The 22,372-nt window shown below is 46.9% G+C and overlaps 10 protein-coding genes across 10 annotated transcripts; 5 read left to right on the top strand and 5 right to left on the bottom strand.

Annotated features, from left to right (window-relative positions):
- Positions 1-2,872: 2,872 nt before the first annotated feature.
- Positions 2,873-3,770, bottom strand: N7503_000327 (RTA1 domain-containing protein; the record flags this gene model as incomplete). Its single annotated transcript, XM_057059888.1, has 2 exons — positions 2,873-3,522; positions 3,602-3,770. The coding sequence occupies 2 exons, from the start codon at positions 3,768-3,770 to the stop codon at positions 2,873-2,875; spliced, it is 819 nt and encodes a 272-aa protein (XP_056926811.1).
- A 736-nt stretch (positions 3,771-4,506) lies between these two features.
- Positions 4,507-5,679, top strand: N7503_000328 (uncharacterized protein; the record flags this gene model as incomplete). The annotated part of the gene is made up of 1 exon (XM_057059889.1): positions 4,507-5,679. One exon carries the CDS (start codon positions 4,507-4,509, stop codon positions 5,677-5,679), a length of 1,173 nt encoding a protein of 390 aa, XP_056926812.1.
- Positions 5,680-6,592: 913 nt separating this feature from the next.
- Positions 6,593-7,162, bottom strand: N7503_000329 (uncharacterized protein; the record flags this gene model as incomplete). Its single annotated transcript, XM_057059890.1, has 1 exon — positions 6,593-7,162. One exon carries the CDS (start codon positions 7,160-7,162, stop codon positions 6,593-6,595), a length of 570 nt encoding a protein of 189 aa, XP_056926813.1.
- Positions 7,163-7,248: 86 nt separating this feature from the next.
- On the bottom strand, positions 7,249-8,595 carry N7503_000330 (uncharacterized protein; the record flags this gene model as incomplete). Its single annotated transcript, XM_057059891.1, has 1 exon — positions 7,249-8,595. The coding sequence occupies one exon, from the start codon at positions 8,593-8,595 to the stop codon at positions 7,249-7,251; it is 1,347 nt and encodes a 448-aa protein (XP_056926814.1).
- A 654-nt stretch (positions 8,596-9,249) lies between these two features.
- On the top strand, positions 9,250-9,936 carry N7503_000331 (uncharacterized protein; the record flags this gene model as incomplete). Its single annotated transcript, XM_057059892.1, has 3 exons — positions 9,250-9,315; positions 9,343-9,456; positions 9,718-9,936. 3 exons carry the CDS (start codon positions 9,250-9,252, stop codon positions 9,934-9,936), a joined length of 399 nt encoding a protein of 132 aa, XP_056926815.1.
- A 262-nt stretch (positions 9,937-10,198) lies between these two features.
- Positions 10,199-11,612, bottom strand: N7503_000332 (proline dehydrogenase family protein; the record flags this gene model as incomplete). The annotated part of the gene is made up of 2 exons (XM_057059893.1): positions 10,199-11,006; positions 11,065-11,612. The coding sequence occupies 2 exons, from the start codon at positions 11,610-11,612 to the stop codon at positions 10,199-10,201; spliced, it is 1,356 nt and encodes a 451-aa protein (XP_056926816.1).
- A 1,245-nt stretch (positions 11,613-12,857) lies between these two features.
- N7503_000333 (peroxiredoxin family protein) lies at positions 12,858-13,608 on the top strand (the record flags this gene model as incomplete). The annotated part of the gene is made up of 4 exons (XM_057059894.1): positions 12,858-12,904; positions 13,001-13,113; positions 13,203-13,366; positions 13,429-13,608. The coding sequence occupies 4 exons, from the start codon at positions 12,858-12,860 to the stop codon at positions 13,606-13,608; spliced, it is 504 nt and encodes a 167-aa protein (XP_056926817.1).
- An 818-nt stretch (positions 13,609-14,426) lies between these two features.
- On the bottom strand, positions 14,427-18,109 carry N7503_000334 (uncharacterized protein; the record flags this gene model as incomplete). The annotated part of the gene is made up of 4 exons (XM_057059895.1): positions 14,427-15,605; positions 15,653-17,000; positions 17,064-17,778; positions 17,836-18,109. 4 exons carry the CDS (start codon positions 18,107-18,109, stop codon positions 14,427-14,429), a joined length of 3,516 nt encoding a protein of 1,171 aa, XP_056926818.1.
- A 261-nt stretch (positions 18,110-18,370) lies between these two features.
- N7503_000335 (uncharacterized protein) lies at positions 18,371-19,258 on the top strand (the record flags this gene model as incomplete). The annotated part of the gene is made up of 1 exon (XM_057059896.1): positions 18,371-19,258. The coding sequence occupies one exon, from the start codon at positions 18,371-18,373 to the stop codon at positions 19,256-19,258; it is 888 nt and encodes a 295-aa protein (XP_056926819.1).
- Positions 19,259-19,379: 121 nt separating this feature from the next.
- N7503_000336 (uncharacterized protein) lies at positions 19,380-21,248 on the top strand (the record flags this gene model as incomplete). The annotated part of the gene is made up of 1 exon (XM_057059897.1): positions 19,380-21,248. One exon carries the CDS (start codon positions 19,380-19,382, stop codon positions 21,246-21,248), a length of 1,869 nt encoding a protein of 622 aa, XP_056926820.1.
- Between the last annotated feature and the right edge of the window lie 1,124 nt (positions 21,249-22,372).

Below are 22,372 nucleotides of genomic sequence, written 5' to 3' on the forward strand. Positions count from 1 at the left end.
CTAGGCTGCTAGGTAATGCATATACAGAAGCTTCTACCAAAACCTCAAAGCGTAGTGTCTAGATTACTCGAGAGACTCTCAGGTCTCCCATCGACTTTAAGAAAGGATGATCAATTGTAAGTTTGGTCACACTGCCTTCAAGAGTCCGTCGTTTAACTGTGTAGATCAAGTTGTTTAGGTTAAAAAGGCTACAGGACACCTGCTACTGGACTTTATCTAATGGTGCTGATTTATTTTGGGGCCCATATGTTAATTGCTTATGCCTTACTATAAGCCTCGCTGGAAATTAGAACTGGAAAGTTATTATGGAATGTAAGAGTGATATGTACGCGCAGACGCCTAGCACCGCCAGGGGTAGAGCAGCCATTGGAATAATACTTTGGGATTCATATAATGACTCCGAACATGAGTCTCGGGGATTTTAAACTGATTGATAGTGAATAGCTAACTCAAAGTTTACGTTTTCACGCTTGCGTAGGAAGGAGTCGATTGGATCAACCAGTTTAGGTTAACGTATAGTACAGTGATTAAAATCAATTAACAGCAGTCTTCTTCGTACTGACGAGAGCCACATATGAAAAATGAAGGTAAAATGTGCGACTTTTTTCAGGCTTGGGGATTAAAAGACCGCACTCTGGTGTACTCCATATTTCTACTTAGTGGAAGAATTTAGCGCGACGCTCAGGACAGCCCACATTGCTGAAATTTATTTCTAACCCCAAAGGATCAGGATCAGAATCAGTTAGGGAAGGTAAAGATTTCTTTTGGATTCAAGCTCTTCGCGGTGAGCATAAGCGGTTTCTTACGTCACAATTGGTGGTTAGATTATATAGCATCATAGAAGGGTCCGGAGTACCACGCTATTGTCGAAAGGTGTCTCTTTTAGGATAGGAATCAAATACCTAATCTGGAAAATGACGGGATGGAGGATGAGATTTATCAACATATAGTGCTTCCAATTATCAATAACTTGAAAATTTTCAGAAGGGTATCTCTTAGACGAAATGCAGATTTTAAGGCACTGATCTTGTCTAAATACCGACACGCGCACTCCAGGGCTACAAATTCAATCTTGAAGAACACAGTTCCATTTCTAGTTCATCTTCCTCGTTGTGCCAGTGGTAGGGCTGATCGACTCCTTGAAGGAAAGAATCCATCCAACAGAGGATCCTAGACTAAGTTAAAGAAGGGTAAAAGAAGATAGGAAGTAATAGAAACAGAGCGGGAACACAAAGAGAAGGAAAAAGAAGGTATAATTTAGCTCTGCCGTTACAGCAGTCCTATCTTTCCTAGTATACATGTTAATGAGAGAAGAGATATAGGCAGATATTTATCGTATGAGAATCCAAATATAGAACGATTTAGAGCATTTTGAGATTACAAGTAAATTAAACTTCCAAAAGTGTAATAAGAATCAATGAGGGGATGATTCATATGAATATATGTATATATTGGTTTTGGAAGACAATTTGATTCAAGCATCGAAGAACATTGACTAAGAGCGCAAACAATGGATATGTGCTGCGTCCTTGAAAGTGTTGCCGAGATTGCCGAGACCATCCCAAACAGTTGCGGCTGAGAGAATGCACGTGCAAGGAAAAGGTCACACTTCGCCGTTGTTGGAACTGCTGAGCTTCGGCTCTCAGTCCAACACGACGGGTACTCTGGCGCCAGAAACGAATCCTGAACACCCGGACAGCCCAACAAGAAAGATAGTGAGAGAGATCTAAATCGAATATAAAGCAGTACTAGTATAGCATGGATTTAGGGTCTAAGGCAATATGGTTCATATTGATTTCAAAACTAATTGTTAAGGAAGGAAAGAATTAAAAGAGAGGGATTCTTCTTCTTCCTTAATATAGAGAGAGCGTGTTAAGATATAAGGGTTGACTAGGCAAGGTCGAAGGTGTCACATATAATTCAAACGTAGAATAGACAAAAACTAATCCTTGAGGAATCAACTAATTCCTCAAGCGTGCTGAATATATACATGATGGGGCAATGCCCTGATCAAGCGAGTCATGCAGGTGCTTCCCGGGAGTAGATCGGGCATGATCAGGTAACGTCTCGGCCTATCCTGATATTATGCCCTAACGACGAGGTTACGCCGTAACAGAGTGAAAGAAAAGTAAGCGATTTATAATAATCTCACTCTTATGTATCACTCGTTATAGACTAGCTCTAGGTAAGCCTAGAGCTCACTTTTAATCTAGATGCTAATTCACTTCTGATTTAGCGCCGTTTTAGGATTTCTAAGGTATCTTATGATTTCTGCCTTAGAAAAGTGGTAATCATCCTTTCTTTTATAATAGGTGCACTATATGCCGAAGCCTACTTATATATTATATAGAGGTATTATAAAGTCAGCTTTTTAACGGTGTGATCTATATAAACTCTATGGCTCTTACTTTATTTTCTTTGATTTATTATAACGTTTTTAAACGATAAAGGATGGTTAGGCTAATATACAGTTAGTAAGGTGGTGAAGCTACATGTTCTATAGAGATATATATCTCCCCCATCAGAGCGGCAAGTCAACCACTTCAAATATTGCCACTTTATACTATATCTAATGGACAGGGGACCGCTCGAAGGCAGCACACTCCGAGATATGCGGGTCGATTCAGCCGTACAATATAATAACACAAGCAGCCGTAGGGTATATAGGATATAAGTGGTAGCACCTATATATGTAGCATGCGAGAGGTATAGAAGCGTGTTGTTCAATACTTTTCTCGAGCTGCTAGATATACTACCCATGCCCAGCAATTCAGCGTACTGAGAACTGGGTGTCATAATATAGGTCGGAAAACATCTTTCGGTCTATCCTGTAATGTCAAATAACTGGGGATTCCCGGTTCCCACTCCACTATCAATCATGAATGGAAGAATCCCTTCCTCCACGATGGAGCCCATGTGGATACCACAGGTAAAAGGCTACCATGAGCAGAAACATCAATGACGCATCGAAAACATAAAGAGGCCACTCTGTGATGACGAGATAGCCATCTTTGTTAACAGACTGCATCACAAATTCAACAACACGGTAGATGTTGCGCACGAGGACGGTAGTGGATGTCATGTACAACATGTTGATACAGGACTGCCAGGGCAGGTGTATGACCGGGCAAGACTCTGCTACATATGCTCGCATCCTCTTATTGAAAATCCCACAACAAACAATAAAGAAAGTAAACACGATGATCTGCAAAATAAGGCCGGCGATGATGATATAGTCGGCAATTAAGGTGAGGTCCTCATTTCCCAACAACCCGGCCGCATTGCCTTGAATCATGAGACAAGTGAAATCGCCAGTAATGAAAATCCAACTGACCCATCGTATGGGAATTGGCGAGAGGTCTTCAGCATGAACAGCGCGAACTATGCGAGCATAGACTATATAGAGCGTTGCGGCGAAGCCGATGGGAGGGACAACCAGGAGGATAGACGGTAGAAGGTATAGGATCAAGCTACCGGTGTTGGAAGAAGCAGCTGCTCGTGTGACATAACCAAATATCTCACCTACCCGGACAAGAGATTCAGTAAGAGTTCAAGAACTTTATCACGAGTCAATCCTGCGAAAGAGCGTGGTAGAACTCACAGATGCCGCCAACTATGAACGGAATTGTAAACAATGCCTTGGTCTTGTATAGTCGCCAGCAGTGGAATGAGGTCACAATGGTAAATAGGCCGAGAAACATCACCGAGAGTGGTAGGCTGGGAACATATCTCCACAAGTACACTCCCTGATAGGTCTGAAGTGTTGGCATAGTTGGCCGCACCGCAACGGAGACTAGTCTGGCGGAGTGAATTGGAAGAGGTATACAAAATGTTGTAAAGCGTGATTTGCGGAGCGACTCATTTCTTTTAAGTACCTCAACCAAGATACTTGGACCCAAACTGGCATCTCCTTTTTAAATGAGAATTGAATTGAGCTAGAGCCTGTCTCTGCAAATTGATAGAAAAATTCTGGAATACGCGTGTTACCTAACTGTCAAACCGAAGCTTATAGGCGCTAAAATAGTAAGCAGAGACTATGAAATCCACCCAGGCCTCCGGTTTCAGCCCGATGAGCGGGCCATGTTACGTAATACGCGTATTTGGAAGCGGCCCCATCTGACGGCTATTGGATGCCTTCTTTAGATTCTTACGACACGAGGTATCTACTCTGCAAAGCGGTATCCACGTCGTATCACTGTGCTCTCGGGTCTGAATACCCGCGGCCACCTATATGCTCCGTCGCAGCCACAGGAAATCACGAGCTGGATGTCTACCATGGTGAGTAGTACCTAAACAACGCCCATTCAACCCCGCTTCATGGGCCTTTTCTTTATTGACAAACTCCCCCATAGCAAAAAAAGACATGTCAAGGTAATACGCCCTGCTAGCTCATTCGCTGTCTAGCCCTTCTTAGATGGAACTCTCCCTTGTCCGATCGGGCTCCCGCCGCTAATATAGAGGCACCTTTAGTGCGACGAGCACCGCCCAGAATGTATACTCTGCACCATGTCAAATCGGAAGTGCAGTTACGCGGTACCAAGTGGTGATACTAATCAATCACCACTTGATCTTAGTTCCTCGCACTCTTCCAGGCTTCATCAACCTGACAAGTCAAACAACGATATCTTCCTCAGACGAGATCATGACTTCGAAGTTCAGTCGCTCAGTGGAGAACCATCGGGGACCAAATCGAATTATACATTGGCTCAACAGCAACCTATACCGACTCACTACCCCGAAAACAAGGTGGATCCTGCGCAGGAATCATCGACCGACGTCAACATCGATCATATGGAATTACTTATCCACTTGACGCTTGACAATAACGTAATCTGCCTCAGTCTTGGTGACGACGCCTTCACCAACCCTGTGTCTCTTTCCCTTGCACTGAAGGCGGGATTGAAGTCATCATATCTCCTGTATGAACTACTCGCAATTTCTGCACTTCATTTGGCCTCCCTGAATCCAACACGGTCAGATCTTCACTGGCATCAAGCTATTACTCTGCAAAGCCGCGCACTGGCTATGTTCAACTCAGAGTATAAGGCAATCAACGAAACAAATTGCGTTGATATCCTCTTGTTTTCCTCCATCCTTGGTCACCACCTTCTTGCCGACACATTAGCGAAGCGGGACCCCGGCGGCCTCGAAGCCTTCATGAGGAACTATATCCATTGTATTGAGATTCATCGAGGAATTCACACAATTGCTATGACTGCCTGGCCGCAGCTGGTGAAGTCGGAGCTTGAACCTATTCTCTCAGCAAGTTCGCGCTTTACATCACGCTCGCCGAGAGGCTGCGAGTGCCAACGTATTTTCGAGCTGGTAGATACTTGCGAAGGATTAGATCACGACGGTAAAGAGGCTTGTCAGCTCATGATTCGACATCTGCAAGTAGGCCTTGATGCTGCCGCAACAGAGCAACAGCAAGGATACAGACACTACATGATCTACACTTGGTTAATGCTAGCTCCACCAAAGTTCATTGATTTGCTTTACGAGAGGAGACCAGAGGCGCTGATATTGTTAGCGTACTATGCGATTTTGCTGCACTATGGTAGAAACATGTGGCAAGTCAGGGATGCAGGAGTGTATCTTTTTAAGATGATTCGTGATTATCTTCACCCACAGTGGAATGCATGGTTGCAGTACCCACAGGAGCTGATATTATCTGGTTAGTATGGTGAGATTATTACTTGTATCTTAAGGTGAAGCTGGAAGTGGCCTTATCTAGACCTAAAGCATGGAAATATGGGACAAGGAAGAAGAACTAGAGTGCATCAAAGTATGTAAATTAGAATAGAGTAAGAGAACGAGGAAGGGGATGCAATAGTCCAGACCCAGAGGTTAGCAATAACTACGAACGCCGATAAATATCTCTATATTCCCTACATGCAAATTGAGAAGTATAACAAACCTTTCATCATCGGTTATTATACAGTACGTAAACGAAGTTATTAGATATATTATTTTGGAAAATATTAAGAAAACTATGATCAAGTGATCGGGGGCCCCTAAGCTAGCATTTATTTATTTTTACCTGGCTAGGGGAAGTCATAGAGTCAAATCACCCCCTAGGGTGAGAATTTTCACTCCGTTCTCACTTCTCTCACCCAGTCTCCAAACTTGTCACCCGTATCACCCACACTCACCCTAACGTCGACCTTATTGTAGTGATTTATTTTCTATTTTTCTTATCTATAGAATAAAAAAGTTATGGTCTATATTTATTATGTTCTAATATGGGTGACCAGGGCGTGTGGAGAATTGACCGTGCGGAATACGTGGCTTAAGTACGGCTGAGCGGACGGGAAGCCCTGTTCTCCACACCCTATGGCGTATGTACTATATTATTATTTATCCAAAAAATATAGTATTGTCTCATGAGCAATTTGGTAAGAGCCGCTATAGGGTCGCGCATCCAGGGTGAGACATGTGAGTGCGCAATAGATAGGGTGAGAAGTAGGATGGGAATCACCCAAGTCGCGCTTAACAAAGGTATTGTTCCACATGGCAATTAGTGAGATGGGTCTGCCGTCACTATCGAATTAAAATTCAAATTGCTCCTTGATGTACACCTCCCCCCTCAAAACTATTGAACAATGTCTGCAGAAACTGAATATGGAGGCGGATGCTCCAACTCTTCAAACTCCGTCATCGAAAGCTCATACCCGAGATGTCGCTTAAGCAATTCATGAGTGATAAATCGCTCCGGAGTATTACCCTGAGCATCAACAAACGAAACATGAGGGTTAACCTCGCTGATTCGCTGCAGCTCGTTTGCATGGCGATGATGGTGTGGGCATCCGTCCACGCCAATCAGGAAGATTGTAACATGGACCCAAGAGAGACCGAGAAGATCAAGTTCAAACTCATCCATGTCGAGCGCTTCTCCGTCGAGTAAAAGAAGTAACCGCAGTTTCGGGGTCTCTGGACCAGCTTGCCAGCCATAAATTGGATGGTATGTTGCTGATTCGGAATGTTTTTGGAAATGCTTTTCCTTTACTTTCTGCCACCCAGTCATGACTCTTGTGAGACCCCCGAATGCGACCCATCGCCACATTTCATCCAAGTTCCAGTGATTTATGACGCCGATGTGATCTGCTTGGCTTGAGAATGTGGTGAGTTCGTAGCCTTGCCAATTTTTGTCGTGGTTGGCCATTGCGTCGGTGAAGCGACGAATTATTGCCTTTGCAACGTCTGCGGTGTAGAATGTTAGTGTTGATTATAGATTAATGATGTATCGCACTAGCCTTTATTCCTTGGTTGGGTCGATTTCGAGTACCCAGTGATAAGGTACTGGTTATAATTTGGTCGCACAGGCTCGAAATCCATGGAGCCGGAAACGTCTAACAAAATCATCGTATCGTCCAAAGGAGTCTCAACGCCGTCAAATGGTCTGAAAGCGGGAGGCATAACTTGATGTGAATAGCCCTTGGATGTATGCTGAACGTGACAGACATCATCGACAGCAAAGTATGCAGGAGGCGGTTCCACTGCAGACGCCATTCGAGCCCGCGCCCTATCCAAAGCAGATATCATATCTGGCTTCAGGCGAGCCCCGGTACTCCCTGCCCTATGATTCAAGACCCAATAGAGGCGTTCTTCGGCAGTGTCTTCGTATCCTCTCCACGCTGGTGTAATTCCTCTCCACCCCGCAGCGGCGTCAATCGAGAATTTGAGTGGATTGGAAGCCAAGTTTGCCCAAGATACAGGGATAGGTTCGAAGTATCCGGCTCGAAGTAAATGCAGGTATTGAAGAGGGTAGCGAGTTCGAAGTTCAGATATTTTCTCAGTCATCCCCATCTCCTCCTGGTATATACTCACAATCTTCCGTGTCGCCTCGTCGGGCCATCTTCCACGCTCTTCATAAAGTATGGCGGGGCGTAGCTCGATCCATTTACTAGCTTTTATAGCTGCCTTGTCCTTGGATGATTTGATTGAAAATGCCCGCTTGAGCCCGGAAAGCTTGGATCGCGTCGAGGGCTGGCCAGATGAATTAGAAGCCGGATCAGCGATAGACATGCTCGACATCGAAGATTCAAGTGAATTAGTCTCCCAAATGTTAAATGACGGTTCCTGGGCGTGAACAGCAGCCTGGGCCTTGGCATTCAGGGACTCATTCAAACTTATTGTCTGCCGAATTGAGACCGCATGGTAGCGCGCACTGGGCATTTGGGACCCATATAGACTCGCGCCATTAAATCCATAGGGAGAAACGACGAAGGTTGAGTACGGATTGTTTGTGAACCAGCTCACTTGGTAGCAGTCATGATAGAACTTTTCGCCTGGATACATAACAGCCCTTGACCACATCTCCAGAACATTAAGGCGGTTTATCTTTCTGCCAATATACCGGTGGATATGGCAGTTGCAATAGTAGTCTGTGTCGTGTTCCGGTTCGATTTCCGGATTGTAGATGCGAGATAGTTGCTGGACATTCTGTAGCAGAAACTGCATCTCCTGCTCATCCCGAGCACGGAAATGGCCGGCTTCGATGACTGCATTCGTATGTAGTGCAGGTGAGATCCTGTCTGCGGTGGCTGAATAAGAGGGGGGAAGGTCGGCTGGCTTTTTAATCTTTGAGGACTGCATAATCCCTGTCGGTTAGAAGATTGATGATGATTCCTGGCGATGTTCAGGTTGCACGCAGAAATGGAGAGAAATAAGCACGCGATGCGGGCGCATGGAGAGCCACGAGGGAATTAATAGCGCGGGGGGCGACAAACACGGGTACGTCGGCCACGTTTCCCCCCGCTCAGCCACAACTGATTAAAAGCTTGTCATGATAAATGACCGTGATTACGCAACGCGGACGTTTACCCGCACTTCTATCCATGGACATAGATACAAGGCAGAATGCTGTATATCAAGCCGGATCTCTTGGCGTTTCTTGGGTCCATCACACAACCGGTCCAGTGCATCCACAGAGTGGGGAGATTGCAGATCAATTTACGTGGGGCCGCACCGGCCCCTTTTCAATTATAAAGCGGCTCCTCAATTATTATTTGAACATTCAAAATAATAGGATAACAGTCGATCTATTTATAGGATTTCCGTAGGTGGATGCCTAAGGAGAAAGGTAGTAATTTCTTCGCTGACTGAAGGGGATTCATCCGGAATTACCCTCAGGTTACCCCTTTATCGCGTTCTCCGACTTCTCACCCATATCACCCACACTCACCCTCGATCACTTTCGCTAGCCGTTTCAGACGAAAAGGAGTATTGAGGGCGCTTCGAAAATTGGCCATGCAAAACTTGTGGCTCAAGTACGGCCGAGCGGACGAGAAGCCCTATTCTCCGCGCCCTATGGTCGTATGTACTTGACAGACGATTGAATAGCATAATGCAGGGCTAGATGTGATCCAATGCCAGCATAGTTGGTCATCTTTGAACTTGCTTCACTTGGCAGAGCCAGCCGCGGTCTTCGCGTGGGATATATCGTTCCAATGCGAGGTAGGTGAAACTCAAGAACTTCGACTTAAGCTTTTGAGTCAAAAACAAAGCACATGTTTCATAGTAATCGGTAAAGCTCCTTGAAGATACTGACATATACTATGAGATCCAAGAATTGTATTGCATAAACATGTAAGAAAGATATGCCTTGATATGGGCAGATCTGATCGAAAAGAAGAAAGAACGATTCCGTTGTATTCGTCCAAGGGCATCGAATCATTAAATGCTTTTGACAATCCCGCTCTAGAATACCTTTTTTAGACGGCGAACAAAAACAGAATCGCTGTTGGATATCCGGAATTTCCCGAGTCAAAAGTTGAAGGCCTCAACACGATGCCTTGGAAGTCAATTATTGAGCACTCTCAGGAGATCGCGAGATTTGCAGAGGACGTAATTCCGTATTTGCCGGAGGAGTCTGAGGATGCACTGGATGGGGTTGAAAGTGATGAAGACGGCTTTTGGGAGAATATTTGGGCATGAAGACGGGGATGTTGGTGTTATGATCAGGCCAGGATGTAATTGTGATGAGTGCCTGTATGACTTCCTTGACCCGAATGTATTTAATTCTCAATTCAGCATTCCTCTTTAAGATCATTTGGAGGTGGTACCTGGCTTTCTACAATGGGTATTCTCGATGTCTAGCGTAATAAGGCCATATGGAAGGGGACCAGGTTCACTTTGCCCAAGAATTGGTTCGATTCCATGAAACTGTAAGTCGTTTTTATGAAGCTGTTGTATCCAATCATGAAGAAGAAAAGGAAAAGGCAGCCCGAATCCTCCGTCCAAATTCTGCTTTCAAAGCATCATACTCATCACTGGTACGCATAACCGCATCTCGATTCTCAATAGCCCTCCGAAGTAGATAAGCCAAGCATTCGCCCATAGTACCCCAAGTCGAGCACTTGTACACCTCAGGCGTTCCATCGGCCCCCTTAAGCTGGAGCAGCGAGAAGCTGACTTCGTCCGACATTCCGTGTAGTTGAGCAAATCCAACAGGGACGGTAGGTAATCCTGCAGCGGTGCGCTGCTTATGAAGTTGGTGAGCATCCACGACACTCGCTTTGTTGTGGCTGGCCAAGAACAGGTTCACAGATGGGAAGGTAGTCTCAGTGCCGAACTTTCCAAAGCTCTGTTCGAGAACTCCCTGGGCGATTCCGTTGTAGGCATCATCGGTGTCTTGTTTTGTGTCGTGGATCAGGGAACGTTCGTCGGAGGCGAGGTAAGCACCACGCACTAATTTCAGTCCAAGTGTGAAACCTTCTTGTTGTGCCGCTGTCATGTGTCTTTCGAGTGTGGCCGGCGTGCTCTTGAGGTAGGCTTGGTATGTGAAGTAGATCAGGGCGTATCCATTGTGGTTGTATTTCCGCATCAGGTCGAGGGTGGTTCTACGCATTCCTGATAGGAAGTGGTGGGACTCGGCATCGACGAGAATGCGGACGTTGCGTTCTTCACATCGCCTGCATATTTCGTCTAGGGCGTCGAGCATCTGGTTTGGTGGTAGTTCGCCCTTGGAGAAGGCGTCAGTAACGATGGGACCGGCTCCGGTCAATCTTGAAAGGAAATCAGTTAATATGTATTTGCCGTTGATGAAAAAATGGAACAACTTACTTCATAGCCAGATAATCACCATCGCTGAGCTGTTTAATTGTCTCAAGGGTTCCTTTTTGCCATGCTTCGATGTTCGCACAGTGAGCAACCCGTGGATGTAGAGGATCATCGTTCTTTTCCGCATCCAGCGCGGCAATACCCAGCCCCTGCTGGGTGTTGGTACGGTGATCAAACACAGTCTCCTTGGCATAAGTCATAATCACACCGCGGAAGCCCATATCCTTCAGCTCACGGATTGTGGCTCTTGTCTCGGTATCAGTTTCACCCGCACAGAACTGCTCGTAGAATGTCTTCTTCAAGATTCCATGCAAAATGGGATTGCGGTCCACATTCGTGAGCCAGCCTCTGTCTGGCTTGGAAAGGATTGACATAAGCCAGAGAGAGGGGCCTAGTAGAAGTGGCTTAGAGGATATAGTAGAAACCAGCAATGATCGGAGAAGAACTTTGGTGGGCAGAGCCGAGAGAGGTGGCAGCGGGGCAGCAGTGTGAGTTCTGCTCTTCGCAGCCATTTGCAAGGTAGATGAAAAGCGCTGCTGCTTAGATGACATTGAGATGGTTGGTTGATGTATGCTGCATCGTGCGACGAGTAACTCGCTAGCCCGTGGACCAGGAGACTTTCCAACAGACCATAGAGTCACGGTTGACATTGTTCGAGGCGGGCAATCAGAATGCACTCTTATTTAGTATAGCCTCCAGAGTACGAGCAACCAGTTTATTTATCGTTTATCCTGCTACCCCACCTGTGCTTGTCCACCCCGCGATATCTTCCAGATTTACTTTCAGAAACCCAGTATCGGGCCCTTGTCGGGTGCTCATCCGACAAGGTTATCGCAACCAAAGGCATCGCGAGGGGCTGTTATGGGACAAATAAATTCATGTTACGTCCATGGTTGAATCTGGCGGGTTCATTTACCAATTCGGAAGAGAATCTCTTTGTCATGTGGCCAGAATAAGCATGGCCGGGAAGACGTCCGTACCGTCAGCTTGTCCGGAGTCGGATGGTCTACCGTCTACCCGTAGATAGGCTTCGCATAACACGCGGGGAAGGGCAGCAGCACAAAATCAGGTTGATAGAAAACATATAAGACTGTGATGTAAACCTTTAGCAAATAGTACAATGTGCGTCGCTTTTTCGTTCGTTATTACCTTGGTTTGGTGACAAAGGTGTTTGAACGAGCAAAATTGGTCGATCTGTTCTAGGCACTAAAGGAAAAATACATGAGTCATTTTCAATATGCTGCCGGGTTCTCAGTCGTTTGATCTGTCAAGAACGTATATCTAGAATCAGATTGTGTCTTACTCGGATTAGAGGCGATGGACTATACCCGATGTCGGGAATCGACTCCCGATACTGCCTGAGGCACTATCGGGTCCAGATGACAGTCAGGTGACCATGATTCTATAATTCTATGATTCCATGGCGTTACGTAATATGAACTAATTTTTTTAGTTTCGGCTTAATGCACGGTTCAGGCAGCCAGGCACTGATCGCCCCTCCTTGATAACATGATAAGTCAGCGGGGCAGTTCTCGCTCGGTCTTTCTTGATAATCCATGCGGTTCGGTATCTTTCTGCTTCGGATCAGCTCATAGAACGGTCCAATTGTTCCACCCCATTCGTCATATCTCTGATCCCGATGGGCCGATATGTGTAAGCGCCGGAGGCCGGAATATTAATACCGCCATTGCGCCCCTTGAACCGTTTCCTTATCTCTGTAAACTTAAACTTCTTTCCTTCCCGTACATTCAATTCTTTCCCATCTTCTCTTCTCAAACCAAATACACATATTCAAAATGTCTCTCAAGGCCGGTGACAACTTCCCCTCGGGCGTCGTCTTCTCGTACGTTTTTCTTGCATTTTTCCCAAGCCCCCCCCCCCCTCCATCCCCTCCATAACTACTCCCGAGTCAATTGCCGAAACTAACGAATTGCCACAGCTACATCCCCTGGGCTGAGGAGAGCGCCGAGTTCAAGGTCTGCGGTAACCCCATCAACTTCAACGTCGACAAGGAGTGGGCCAACAAGAAGGTTGTCCTCTTCGCTCTGCCCGGTTCGTCACCGCTTCTTTCCCCGTGTTATGATGTGTCTTTTTTTTCTCGCTCCCCCAAGGTTCTCCCCGCTGACCGCCACTCTCTACAGGTGCTTTCACTCCCGTCTGCTCCGCCAACCACGTCCCCGAGTACCTCGCCAAGCTCCCTGAGCTCCGCGCCAAGGGTGTCGATGCTGTTGCCGTCCTTGCCTACAACGATGCCTACGTTATGAGCGCCTGGGGCAAGGCCAACGGTGTTACCGGTGATGACATTGTACGTTCATCAATCCACTTGATTTCCTATTACCGATTTTCAACTAACATTCTTTTCTCCAGCTCTTCCTCTCCGACCCCGAGGCCCGTTTCTCCAAGTCCATCGGCTGGGCCGACGCTGAGGGCCGTACCTACCGTTACGCCATCATCATTGACAACGGCAAGGTCACCTACGCCGCCAAGGAGGCTGCCAAGAACGTCCTCGAGGTTACCTCCGCCGACCACATCCTCAAGCAGCTGTAAGCTTGCTTTGACCGTTTAGAAATGGGTTCAACTTAGACCAGCGCATGATTACGGGCTAGCGGGGTCCTCCAACTTCCAAATCGGCCTTTCTATTCTTGAAGAATGATCGGATTGTATTTGAGTCGTTGGTCAGGGCCCTCTTTTAGATTGCCCGCTCCTTTTAGCTTGCTCTTGTGTCGACATAGAGGAATACATCCTAATGATGCTATGACATTCTTTACCTTTCCACTGTTACGTGTCTTCGTAGTCGTAAATCGGAATCGCATGAACGACTCAAATTCATAAATCAACTACTTACGGGCTAAGCTTTCGTGGTGGCGCATTGTTTCCAGCCCAGCAAAGCCCGGCCCTTCTGATTGGTGCGGGGCTTGCCATACGAGGTCTGTCCGCAAGGCCAGTGCCCGCTCATTCTACTATCTGATCCGGGGAGGGGATCACTGGGGCTAGTGGGGATCGGCAAGTCAGCAGTTTTCAGGGGCTTAGTATGGAAAAGCCTAGTGGATGGGTGTTTTGGTTTCTACAAAAGTCCTGTCTATTTTGTTCGCAGCTTATACATGAGTATGTACAGTTCAGCACTGTTTTCCCTTGCTGGAATTTTGAGATAAGGTAGCCCTCCCATAAAGTCAATATTGATAGATGACAGTTCCCCAAAGCGAGCAATGCGTCAACACCCAATGCATAGTAGAACCCTTTCGAGTCGCTGGGACTTCGCAAGACCTATGCATGTTGTTCTCATTTCGGCTTACTATTTGCAAAATGATCCAGTCAATTAATCTGATGAAGACGCGGTGCTTGGGGCAAGCGATAAAGATCATTTCCTACCTCGAAAGCAAATTTCGCCAAGTTGACTCGCCCGGTGTTCCTCCAAAGCTTTCCTGCATTCTCTCTGTTCTCGACTTCCTGAAAGGTTCAAGCCCTGTTTCTCCCAAGGCTTGATATCTCCCAAAAGTTATGCTCAGCTTTTCCTTTACTTCCCTAGCGCTATTTCTTTTAGCTTGATCAATCTCAAAGACGCTCGTCTCAAGATACCTCAACACGAATTCCACAGCGTTCCCTTCATGAGGATCCCGTTTGCGTGCTTGGTCAATAAGATGTGTATGCCATGACTTAATGACCGGATGAGATTTTGGAGGCGAACTTGCCCTCTCACGCACGACGCAAAATGAATCGTGGCTTTTTGCAAGACGGTGATTGGTTCTCGCATCTGTGTACCGAGTTACCTCTTCGGAGCCGCCTTCTAGATATGTGAAAACAACGCTGAGGACACATCCCAGGGACCAGACATCACTTTTTGACCCCATGCTTGGAGTCGATGAGGTTGATTCAGGCGCCAGGTATGTGCTTTCTCCACGCTCGTTGGGAACCAATTCATCTGCTTCCAACCGGCTGCTGGAAACTCTCCGTATCCCGCCGCCCAGCCGACGACGCCGCCTTACTATATGAGCCAGACTGAAGCCGCTTAGTTTCCAAGTATATTTGGTTTCCCAGTTATGAGTCTCTCGGAAGAGTAGGATATTCCTAGGATTGATGTTCATGTGGTAACAGACCAGATCCTCCTTATCGGACGATCTTAAATCATTGTGAAGAAACTCCAGCCCGAGCGCAAGACCCATGAGGGAAGAAACAACTTCTGCCCTCTCCATACGGGTTTTGGGCTCCCTCTCAGGATGCTCCATCATGTAGGTCCAGAGATCATAGATGGCGAGGGGCATGAACAGACTGTACGTCGAGCCGACATCAAGGCTGCCATAGTATTCGATAACATTTTTGCATGTCAGATTCGATCCCGTGAAGATTTTCATTAACTCGCGTTGTGTCTGTACGGGCCGTGTGGGAAACGTTTCGTTGATGGTGTAGACCTTGCGCACCATTTCTATAGGCTCCTGGCGTGTTTGTCGACCTCGGGGGTCATAGAAGTGGCCCTGGGCAATCTTGACCTTGTAAACACCGCCGAATGCCCCGTGTGAAAGCAATTTCTGTTTTAGGAAAGGCAACCGCTGAGTTTTAGGGTCTTGAATTCGGACTTCCTCCCCCGGCGAATCACTGCGGGACAAAAACAAGCCTGGTTCGTGAAGAACTTCTCCGCGGTGCTCCGGTCACCAAAAAATTTCACGAGGTCTTCAAGACACACAGGTAGGGAATAAATTGTCCTTCTCGTGTCTGGGACTCGCCATGTCTCCTCATCCATAAGCTGGGTGGTAAATCTCCGGGCTTGCTCCATTTTACATTTTGCAAATATTAGAGTGGCCAGGAAGTCATGAAGCTTCCTTTCGTTTATCCTTCTGACAAAATCTCCCTCGCTAATTTGGACATGAGGGCCCAAGAGAATGCTTCGAAAGAAACGTAGCAGAATGTCGCGACGTAGAGTCTTCTGGGCGGTTCCATTTTTGGCAAAGCGAAGCTGGTCTTCATCTTTCCTTTCCATTCTCCTATATATTTGCTCGTATATTGCGTCGCAAATGCGGTCGTACTCGTCATTGAATCCTGATGGAATCGCTTCTAGCGCGACTTTTTGGTTTATCAGGGCATCATAATGGCGGGGGACGTCATGCCAATCCATGTACTCAGAATCTGGGACTGTGTCTTGCGAGGGATGTATAGAGCTGAGATCAATGTCACTATCTCCTTTTAGTGAGGAAATCTCCATATTGTTGACCTCCTGATTGAGATCAGTCTTATCCGAGCTGACCCATGACGATTGGTGGTCGGTTATGCCTGGAGCGCTCTGGTTATCTGCTGAAACTTCCATTGCAACATCTATAGATATTAAACGTAGCGTTAGAATCATGACACCTTGTAGATGTGCAGCTATATGGCTCGCAATCATTTCTACGCTAACGAGGTTGCTCGAGGATGGATCGCCTATGACCTCTGGTTCTGACTGCTCCTTTATCGTTTCAAATCCATCTCCACTGTTTTGTCCTGAACGTGTATGACCAATCTCTGTCTTGGTGCGCTTGTGGCTACTTTTCGAGCTTGCCATGAAGTGTGGTTCCTTAGGAAATGACTCTTCACTTTTACGGCCCAAATTCTTCGACGGAATATCATGTTGGTTCTTTATGGGAAGGCAACAGAGAGGGCAGACATCTCGCGGACGAGGGAGCCAAAGTCTACTCTGTCGCACGATAGCCTGAATTTGAGCTTCCGTAAAGGTGTCTTCATGGAGACTGTTGAGATGCGCGGTAAGGTCGCTCGGGTTGGAAAAGCTAGCGTCTTCTATACACAAAGGGCAAACCCACGATGACGGCGCGTGCACTTCCCGATGCCAGTTTTGGCCGTGTGTGGTAAGCATGTGCTGTAACCATTGCGTCGAGGTGGCAAACCTGGGCAATGTTTCGGCGCACTTCTCTGAGATACAAACGTAAGGCCTATGATCTTCATTCACATGCTGGCTATGATGTTTCAGATAAGTATGCACATTTAAGAGTAGGAAATTGGAGCTAAAGAATTCATACCGCCACTTGGTTCCCACCAACAATTTAGTCGGGAGAGGGCTAAAGCACCAGTCGCAGGTCAAGCTTCCTTTAGTTGGTTGGGGATAGTCTACCGGATTTACCATGATCGACATTGTTTTGGCTTTTGAAGAGGGGCTGAACATCTTTTTGTATTTGTTTCTGACTTCCTGAGTATCCACAGATGTAGGCTCAGAGTGGGGCAACAAGTGAGTTGCCCGAAGCGGCGTAGATCGAAGCTCTTTTAGGGTTAAAGATTTGCTTGGCTCAGGTACTGGTATCTCGATATCCATGGGGCTTCCGACATTGGCATCTAAAATTGACTGCTCCTCTGTAGGGAGCAGAATTCGGTTTTGGCGTTGTGATCGTGGGGATTGAAGCCGTTCCTGACGAGATTTGCGACGAAGGAACAAGGCGTATGTCTGCGTCATGCATCGAGTGAGCTGTTCAAGGAGACCCTCGCTGGCATCGGTGTAAAGTTTTCTGAGAGATAGATACGCAATCTCCTCGAAAGACGTGAAGTCAAATCTTTCTGCGAGCTTTCTCGTCTTTGCTGTTTGGCTCGTGACAGATGACTGTCGGATTGCGATTCCGAGGTGGTTGAGGCGTTCAATAGCCCCAGATATTGCCTCCAAGCTGGAAATACTAATATGAAGTTGTTGGCGCCTGTCGAAAGACTCGATTTTCACGCGTTCTGGTGAGTGATCCGGTTCGAATACTACCTACCGTGTCAGTACTCAATACCCTGCCGGGCGGGGAGGAAAGAATAAGGCACAGTAGGTCAAGTTTCTCTGCATGAGGTCCAGCAGAAGGAGCACCTGATCTTGGATCTCTACATGGTGCCGAAGCCTGTGATCCAAACAAATCCTCGATTCCGCGAAGACACCAAGGAAGGCTGCCCAAGCAGCGAATCGTTGGTTCAGCTCCGAAAGAATCGTCGCGCCATTTGGCTCGTCGTCATTGTTTAGCCTGGAGATCTGTTCTGCAAATAGCGTTTCACATTCCTCGGCAAGGCCGAAAATCGGTTCATTGTGCTCGATATCGTCCATGGTCCCTGATTCAACGAGGACAACAGGGACGTGACTGCATCCAATACCCGCACTTCTCCACTCTGAAATGCGGCACGTGCGGGGCAGCCGAGTCAGCCCCCACCTGACTAAGTTCAACACCCGATCTCGAGCTGATGATTAACCCTTCACTACTGTCCACTTCAAAGAATCTCGTGCGGCTTCTTCTGCGCGGTCCAATGGTAGTGAGATATGCTACCAACAATCATGTCTTTGGGATAGAGCGGCGAAGATAGTCCAACCATGCTACCGACTGAATCGCTTGGGTGGAACGGCCTCCAAGCTCTCAAATCACGTTTGTCCGGCAGACTAGAGAGGTTTACGAGAGACAAAACACCCAGTAGTCGCCCGCAGAAATTACAGAACGACGCAGCCTTCTTCGAGGTCGACCTGCGCCACATTTTCACGATAACACCCACGGTTTACGATATATCACAAGATGACTACTACTATATGGATGAAGTGGCACAAAATCTTCTGGCCTCACTAAACGAGATGGTCAACAAAGACATCATCGAGCATTCTGATGAATCAATCGGTCAAGAAATCAGATCTTTCAGAAGCGTACCATCCAGGTGCCCACGTACAGACGCTCACGATATCACAGTACTTGGCGACACGTACCCACAACTGAGTGCCCTGCTCGCCTTCTTAGATAATTCAACAGATCACTTCAACTTGGCTACGGGTCCAGGGTCACTATTATTTGAACTGCCCCAAGGACAGGCTGGCGTTATTGCGATGGACCACGTAATCACATGGAAAACATTCTTAGAAAAACTTGCGTCTAGCACACAGGAATCGCAAGTTTTTCAACATATATCCCCACAGCAAGAGGAGTTCTTGTCGCCAGAATCAACCCAGAACCAGCTAGGCTTGCGTCAAAAGCGGGCAAGCATTGTGGTAGACGCAATATTCAAGGAATTTCGAAAATATGATTGTGGAAAGACTCACGAAATCAAGTTGAAAGTTTCAGACGATTGGCAAACTAGTCCTTACCAAACGGCTCTGAATATGTTCGTGTCTTGCTGTCCGGACGGAAGTGTTTGGCAGGAAGCCAAGTGCGGCTCATTCCAGTACGTTTACACTACCACTCTTGATTTGCTGGCTTTTCTTTTGACAGATGATTAGTGTAACGATCGATGTGGCTGAGAAGGCCAACATATGTACGATAATCCAAAAAGCCCGGGAACGGGGTATAAAGCTCTATGCGTCCGTTGACAAACGAGGGCTGTTCGACATCTCGGATAAAATGCCGCCAAAGACGTCATCTTTGGATAGATTTACCGCCGAGTCCCTTGGCGAACTGCTCGATCAAAAGGTCTTCAGTCGCATCACCCCTCGGGACTACCTAGAAGGTGCAACAAAGGAGAAGTTCGGTTCTCGTGAAAAGGCCGTGCTAGCCCTTGCTCTTGCTAGATGTCTGATGGACTTCTTTGACGAGGACCTCGAACTAGCCTCGTATAGTTGGAAACCGGAAAGCATATATTTTCTGCGCTCTTCCGACACCAATGCGAGTAGCCGTGTCCCGTATATTTCGCTCAGGCCGAAAGCTTCGTCGAGCCCCAAATACCCCGATTTACTGAAGGCAGTTGGACCTGGAAACCCGATATTTCTTTCCTTTGCTAGGCTTCTGCTAGAAATTGATAATGGCGAGCAGATTCCGATGGATATACACCCTGAAAGCAAGGCTAATGTGTCTAACTGGGGTGAGATGTGTGCCTACGTTAACGTGGCAGAAAGAGACGGGAGCAGCAGCTACCTTAAAGCTGTTGAAGGATGTCTGTATCTGCACATGGCCCTGCCAAGATCACAAGATCAAACAATCACTTCTGCTGGTGAGGTATTGAGGAAGGTCATTTACGACCAAATAGTCCGGAATCTTGAGCTCATGGTGAACCCCCAGATTTCAAAACGAAAACGACGAGATTCAGTGTCAGACCTTCCGCTGGCGAAAAAACTTTCAATCTCGTCGCCTCCACATGTAAATTCACAAGAGGTGCTACCCTGTCGTGCCATCAACCCGCCCGGCAAGAAGTATGTACGCCCTGCTAGCCGCGATGATTTTGGCATTGCGATAGTATGCGCATTGCCGCTTGAGTATGATGCCGTGTCTTTACTCATCGACGAATATTGGGACGAGGAGTGCGACCACTATGGCAAGGCCGATGGAGACTTGAACGAGTACGCCACGGGACGAATGGGAGATTCCAACATCGTTCTTGTACTTCTTCCGGGAATGGGTAAAGTCAGCGCGGCTGGCACATCCGCCAGTCTTCGATCCAGCTATCCGAGACTGAGGCTCATCTTTTTGACTGGGGTCTGCGGCGGCGTACCGCATCCGAAACCAAACAAAGAGCTTCTCCTCGGCGACGTAGTCCTTAGTAAGGGTATCAGGCAATACGATCTTGGCAGGCAATACCCCGACGAGTTCGTGGTGAAAGATACCGTGGAAGATAGCCTTGGTAGAGCCCCTAAGCACATACGCAGCTTGCTTGCTATATGCGAGACAAAACTGAGCCGTGGCAGATTAGAGCGGAGTGCTGCCATTCACCTCCAGAAAATCCAGAGCAGCCCTTCTCAGAGGTGGGACAGAGAACAATACCAGTATCCAGGAGCCGCCGAAGATAAACTCTTCCGGCCAGATTACAGGCACAAACACCATGTCTCTTCCTATTGTCTCTGTGCAGAAAGTCACGAAAGCTATGTGTCCATATGCAAGGAATCCAGGGATTTGTCTTGTGATGATCTCGGATGCGACAATGACTATCTGGTACCGCGGAAGCGTCTCGAGCTCAAGCGAAAGCTAGAGCAAGAAGGGCGTAGCCAGGAGGCCCAAGCCCCTTCAATATTTGTTGGGCGTATAGGGTCAGGTGATACGGTAGTGAAGTCTGGCGAAGACCGTGACAGGATTGCCAAGAGTCACGGTGTCATTGCATTCGAGATGGAAGGCGCAGGTATATGGGACGAGTTACCCTGCATTGTGGTCAAGGCTGTTTGTGACTACGCGGATAGCCACAAGAACAAGATTTGGCAAGACTTTGCCGCCGCGACGGCAGCATCTGTCACAAAGGCGCTCCTGGAACGATATATTCGAATTGATAACTCATCAAGAGCGTAAAGCGTTCGGCTCCAAGATCACCCCTTTCGTTGAGAACGTCACGGACCCACTTAAAGGGACCTTTTGGAGACGATTTGATCAGGATTTTATACTTCAGAAATACACGAGACATTCTTCATCTATAGGTATCAAGCCAAAATTCATACAGCAATCACAAGATGATGGAAATTGATCAACCGAAGGACTTGAAATAAATATGGTGATTATGAGTAGATAGATTACCACAATTCCGATTGTAAAAGATTTCATAAGGGCGAAGAATCCCTTCGGATTTCTCAAATTCATCTGATATGACATTCATAAGCTGGTTGAAAGTAGTGAACTTGACCAGTAACTCTCAGTAATAGTATGATCTACATTAAAGAAGCCCGAACTCACACTGACTTCTAGCGCAGCAGCGGAAGCAAAATGAGAAGCGTAAATGCTTCAGAGCACCTCATCGCGCGTCTCCAAATCTTTCATCTTCTTCTGCTTTGATCCATACTCAGACTCAATAGTCGTTATCATGTTTATAAAGAGCTTTTAATATCCAAATGTTCGAAATTCGGAGGGTTTTATTTTCCAATAAGCTTGATAAGCAGACTCGGAGCTCCGAATCTTGTACATGATTGGTCAACTGCTGACCCACTGATCCCTTCCCTTTCAACGCTCGCCGTTCTCACCTCTATTTTGTGGCCTTCGACTGGGAAGCCCGACACAGGATGACGGAGAGCGCAACTCATCTAGATCTTATGTTATTTGCGTATCCTACGAAATGTAACGGAACGATCCAAATGCTGAGTCGCTGAATCACGTATCATCTCTATCGCTCTACCCTTGTCAAATCTGAAATACTTCGCATTCTCAGCACCGCTCCTTTTGGGGACGCTGATATTATGTAGTCTCGTGAGGCGATCCGCCAATTGATGGATTATGACCCGGGAAGCTAGCATCGGCCTTGGCTCACCCAGGCTGAGATAGACAATATTCAAATCATCATGACGTCAGAAATTCAAGGCGGACAGCGAGGCAAGAATTACGAAACCGAAAGCATTAAATATCGAATGAACAGGAAAAAAGCAACAAAATTTAGTATAACCTCATTACTCAGGAATCTTTCGTACAGAAACCCAAGTAGACCACTT

Source organism: Penicillium pulvis, assembly GCF_028828015.1.
Source record: "Penicillium pulvis strain IBT 33274 chromosome Unknown contig_10_segment0_segment0, whole genome shotgun sequence".
Classification (NCBI taxonomy): Eukaryota; Fungi; Ascomycota; class Eurotiomycetes; order Eurotiales; family Aspergillaceae; genus Penicillium; species Penicillium pulvis.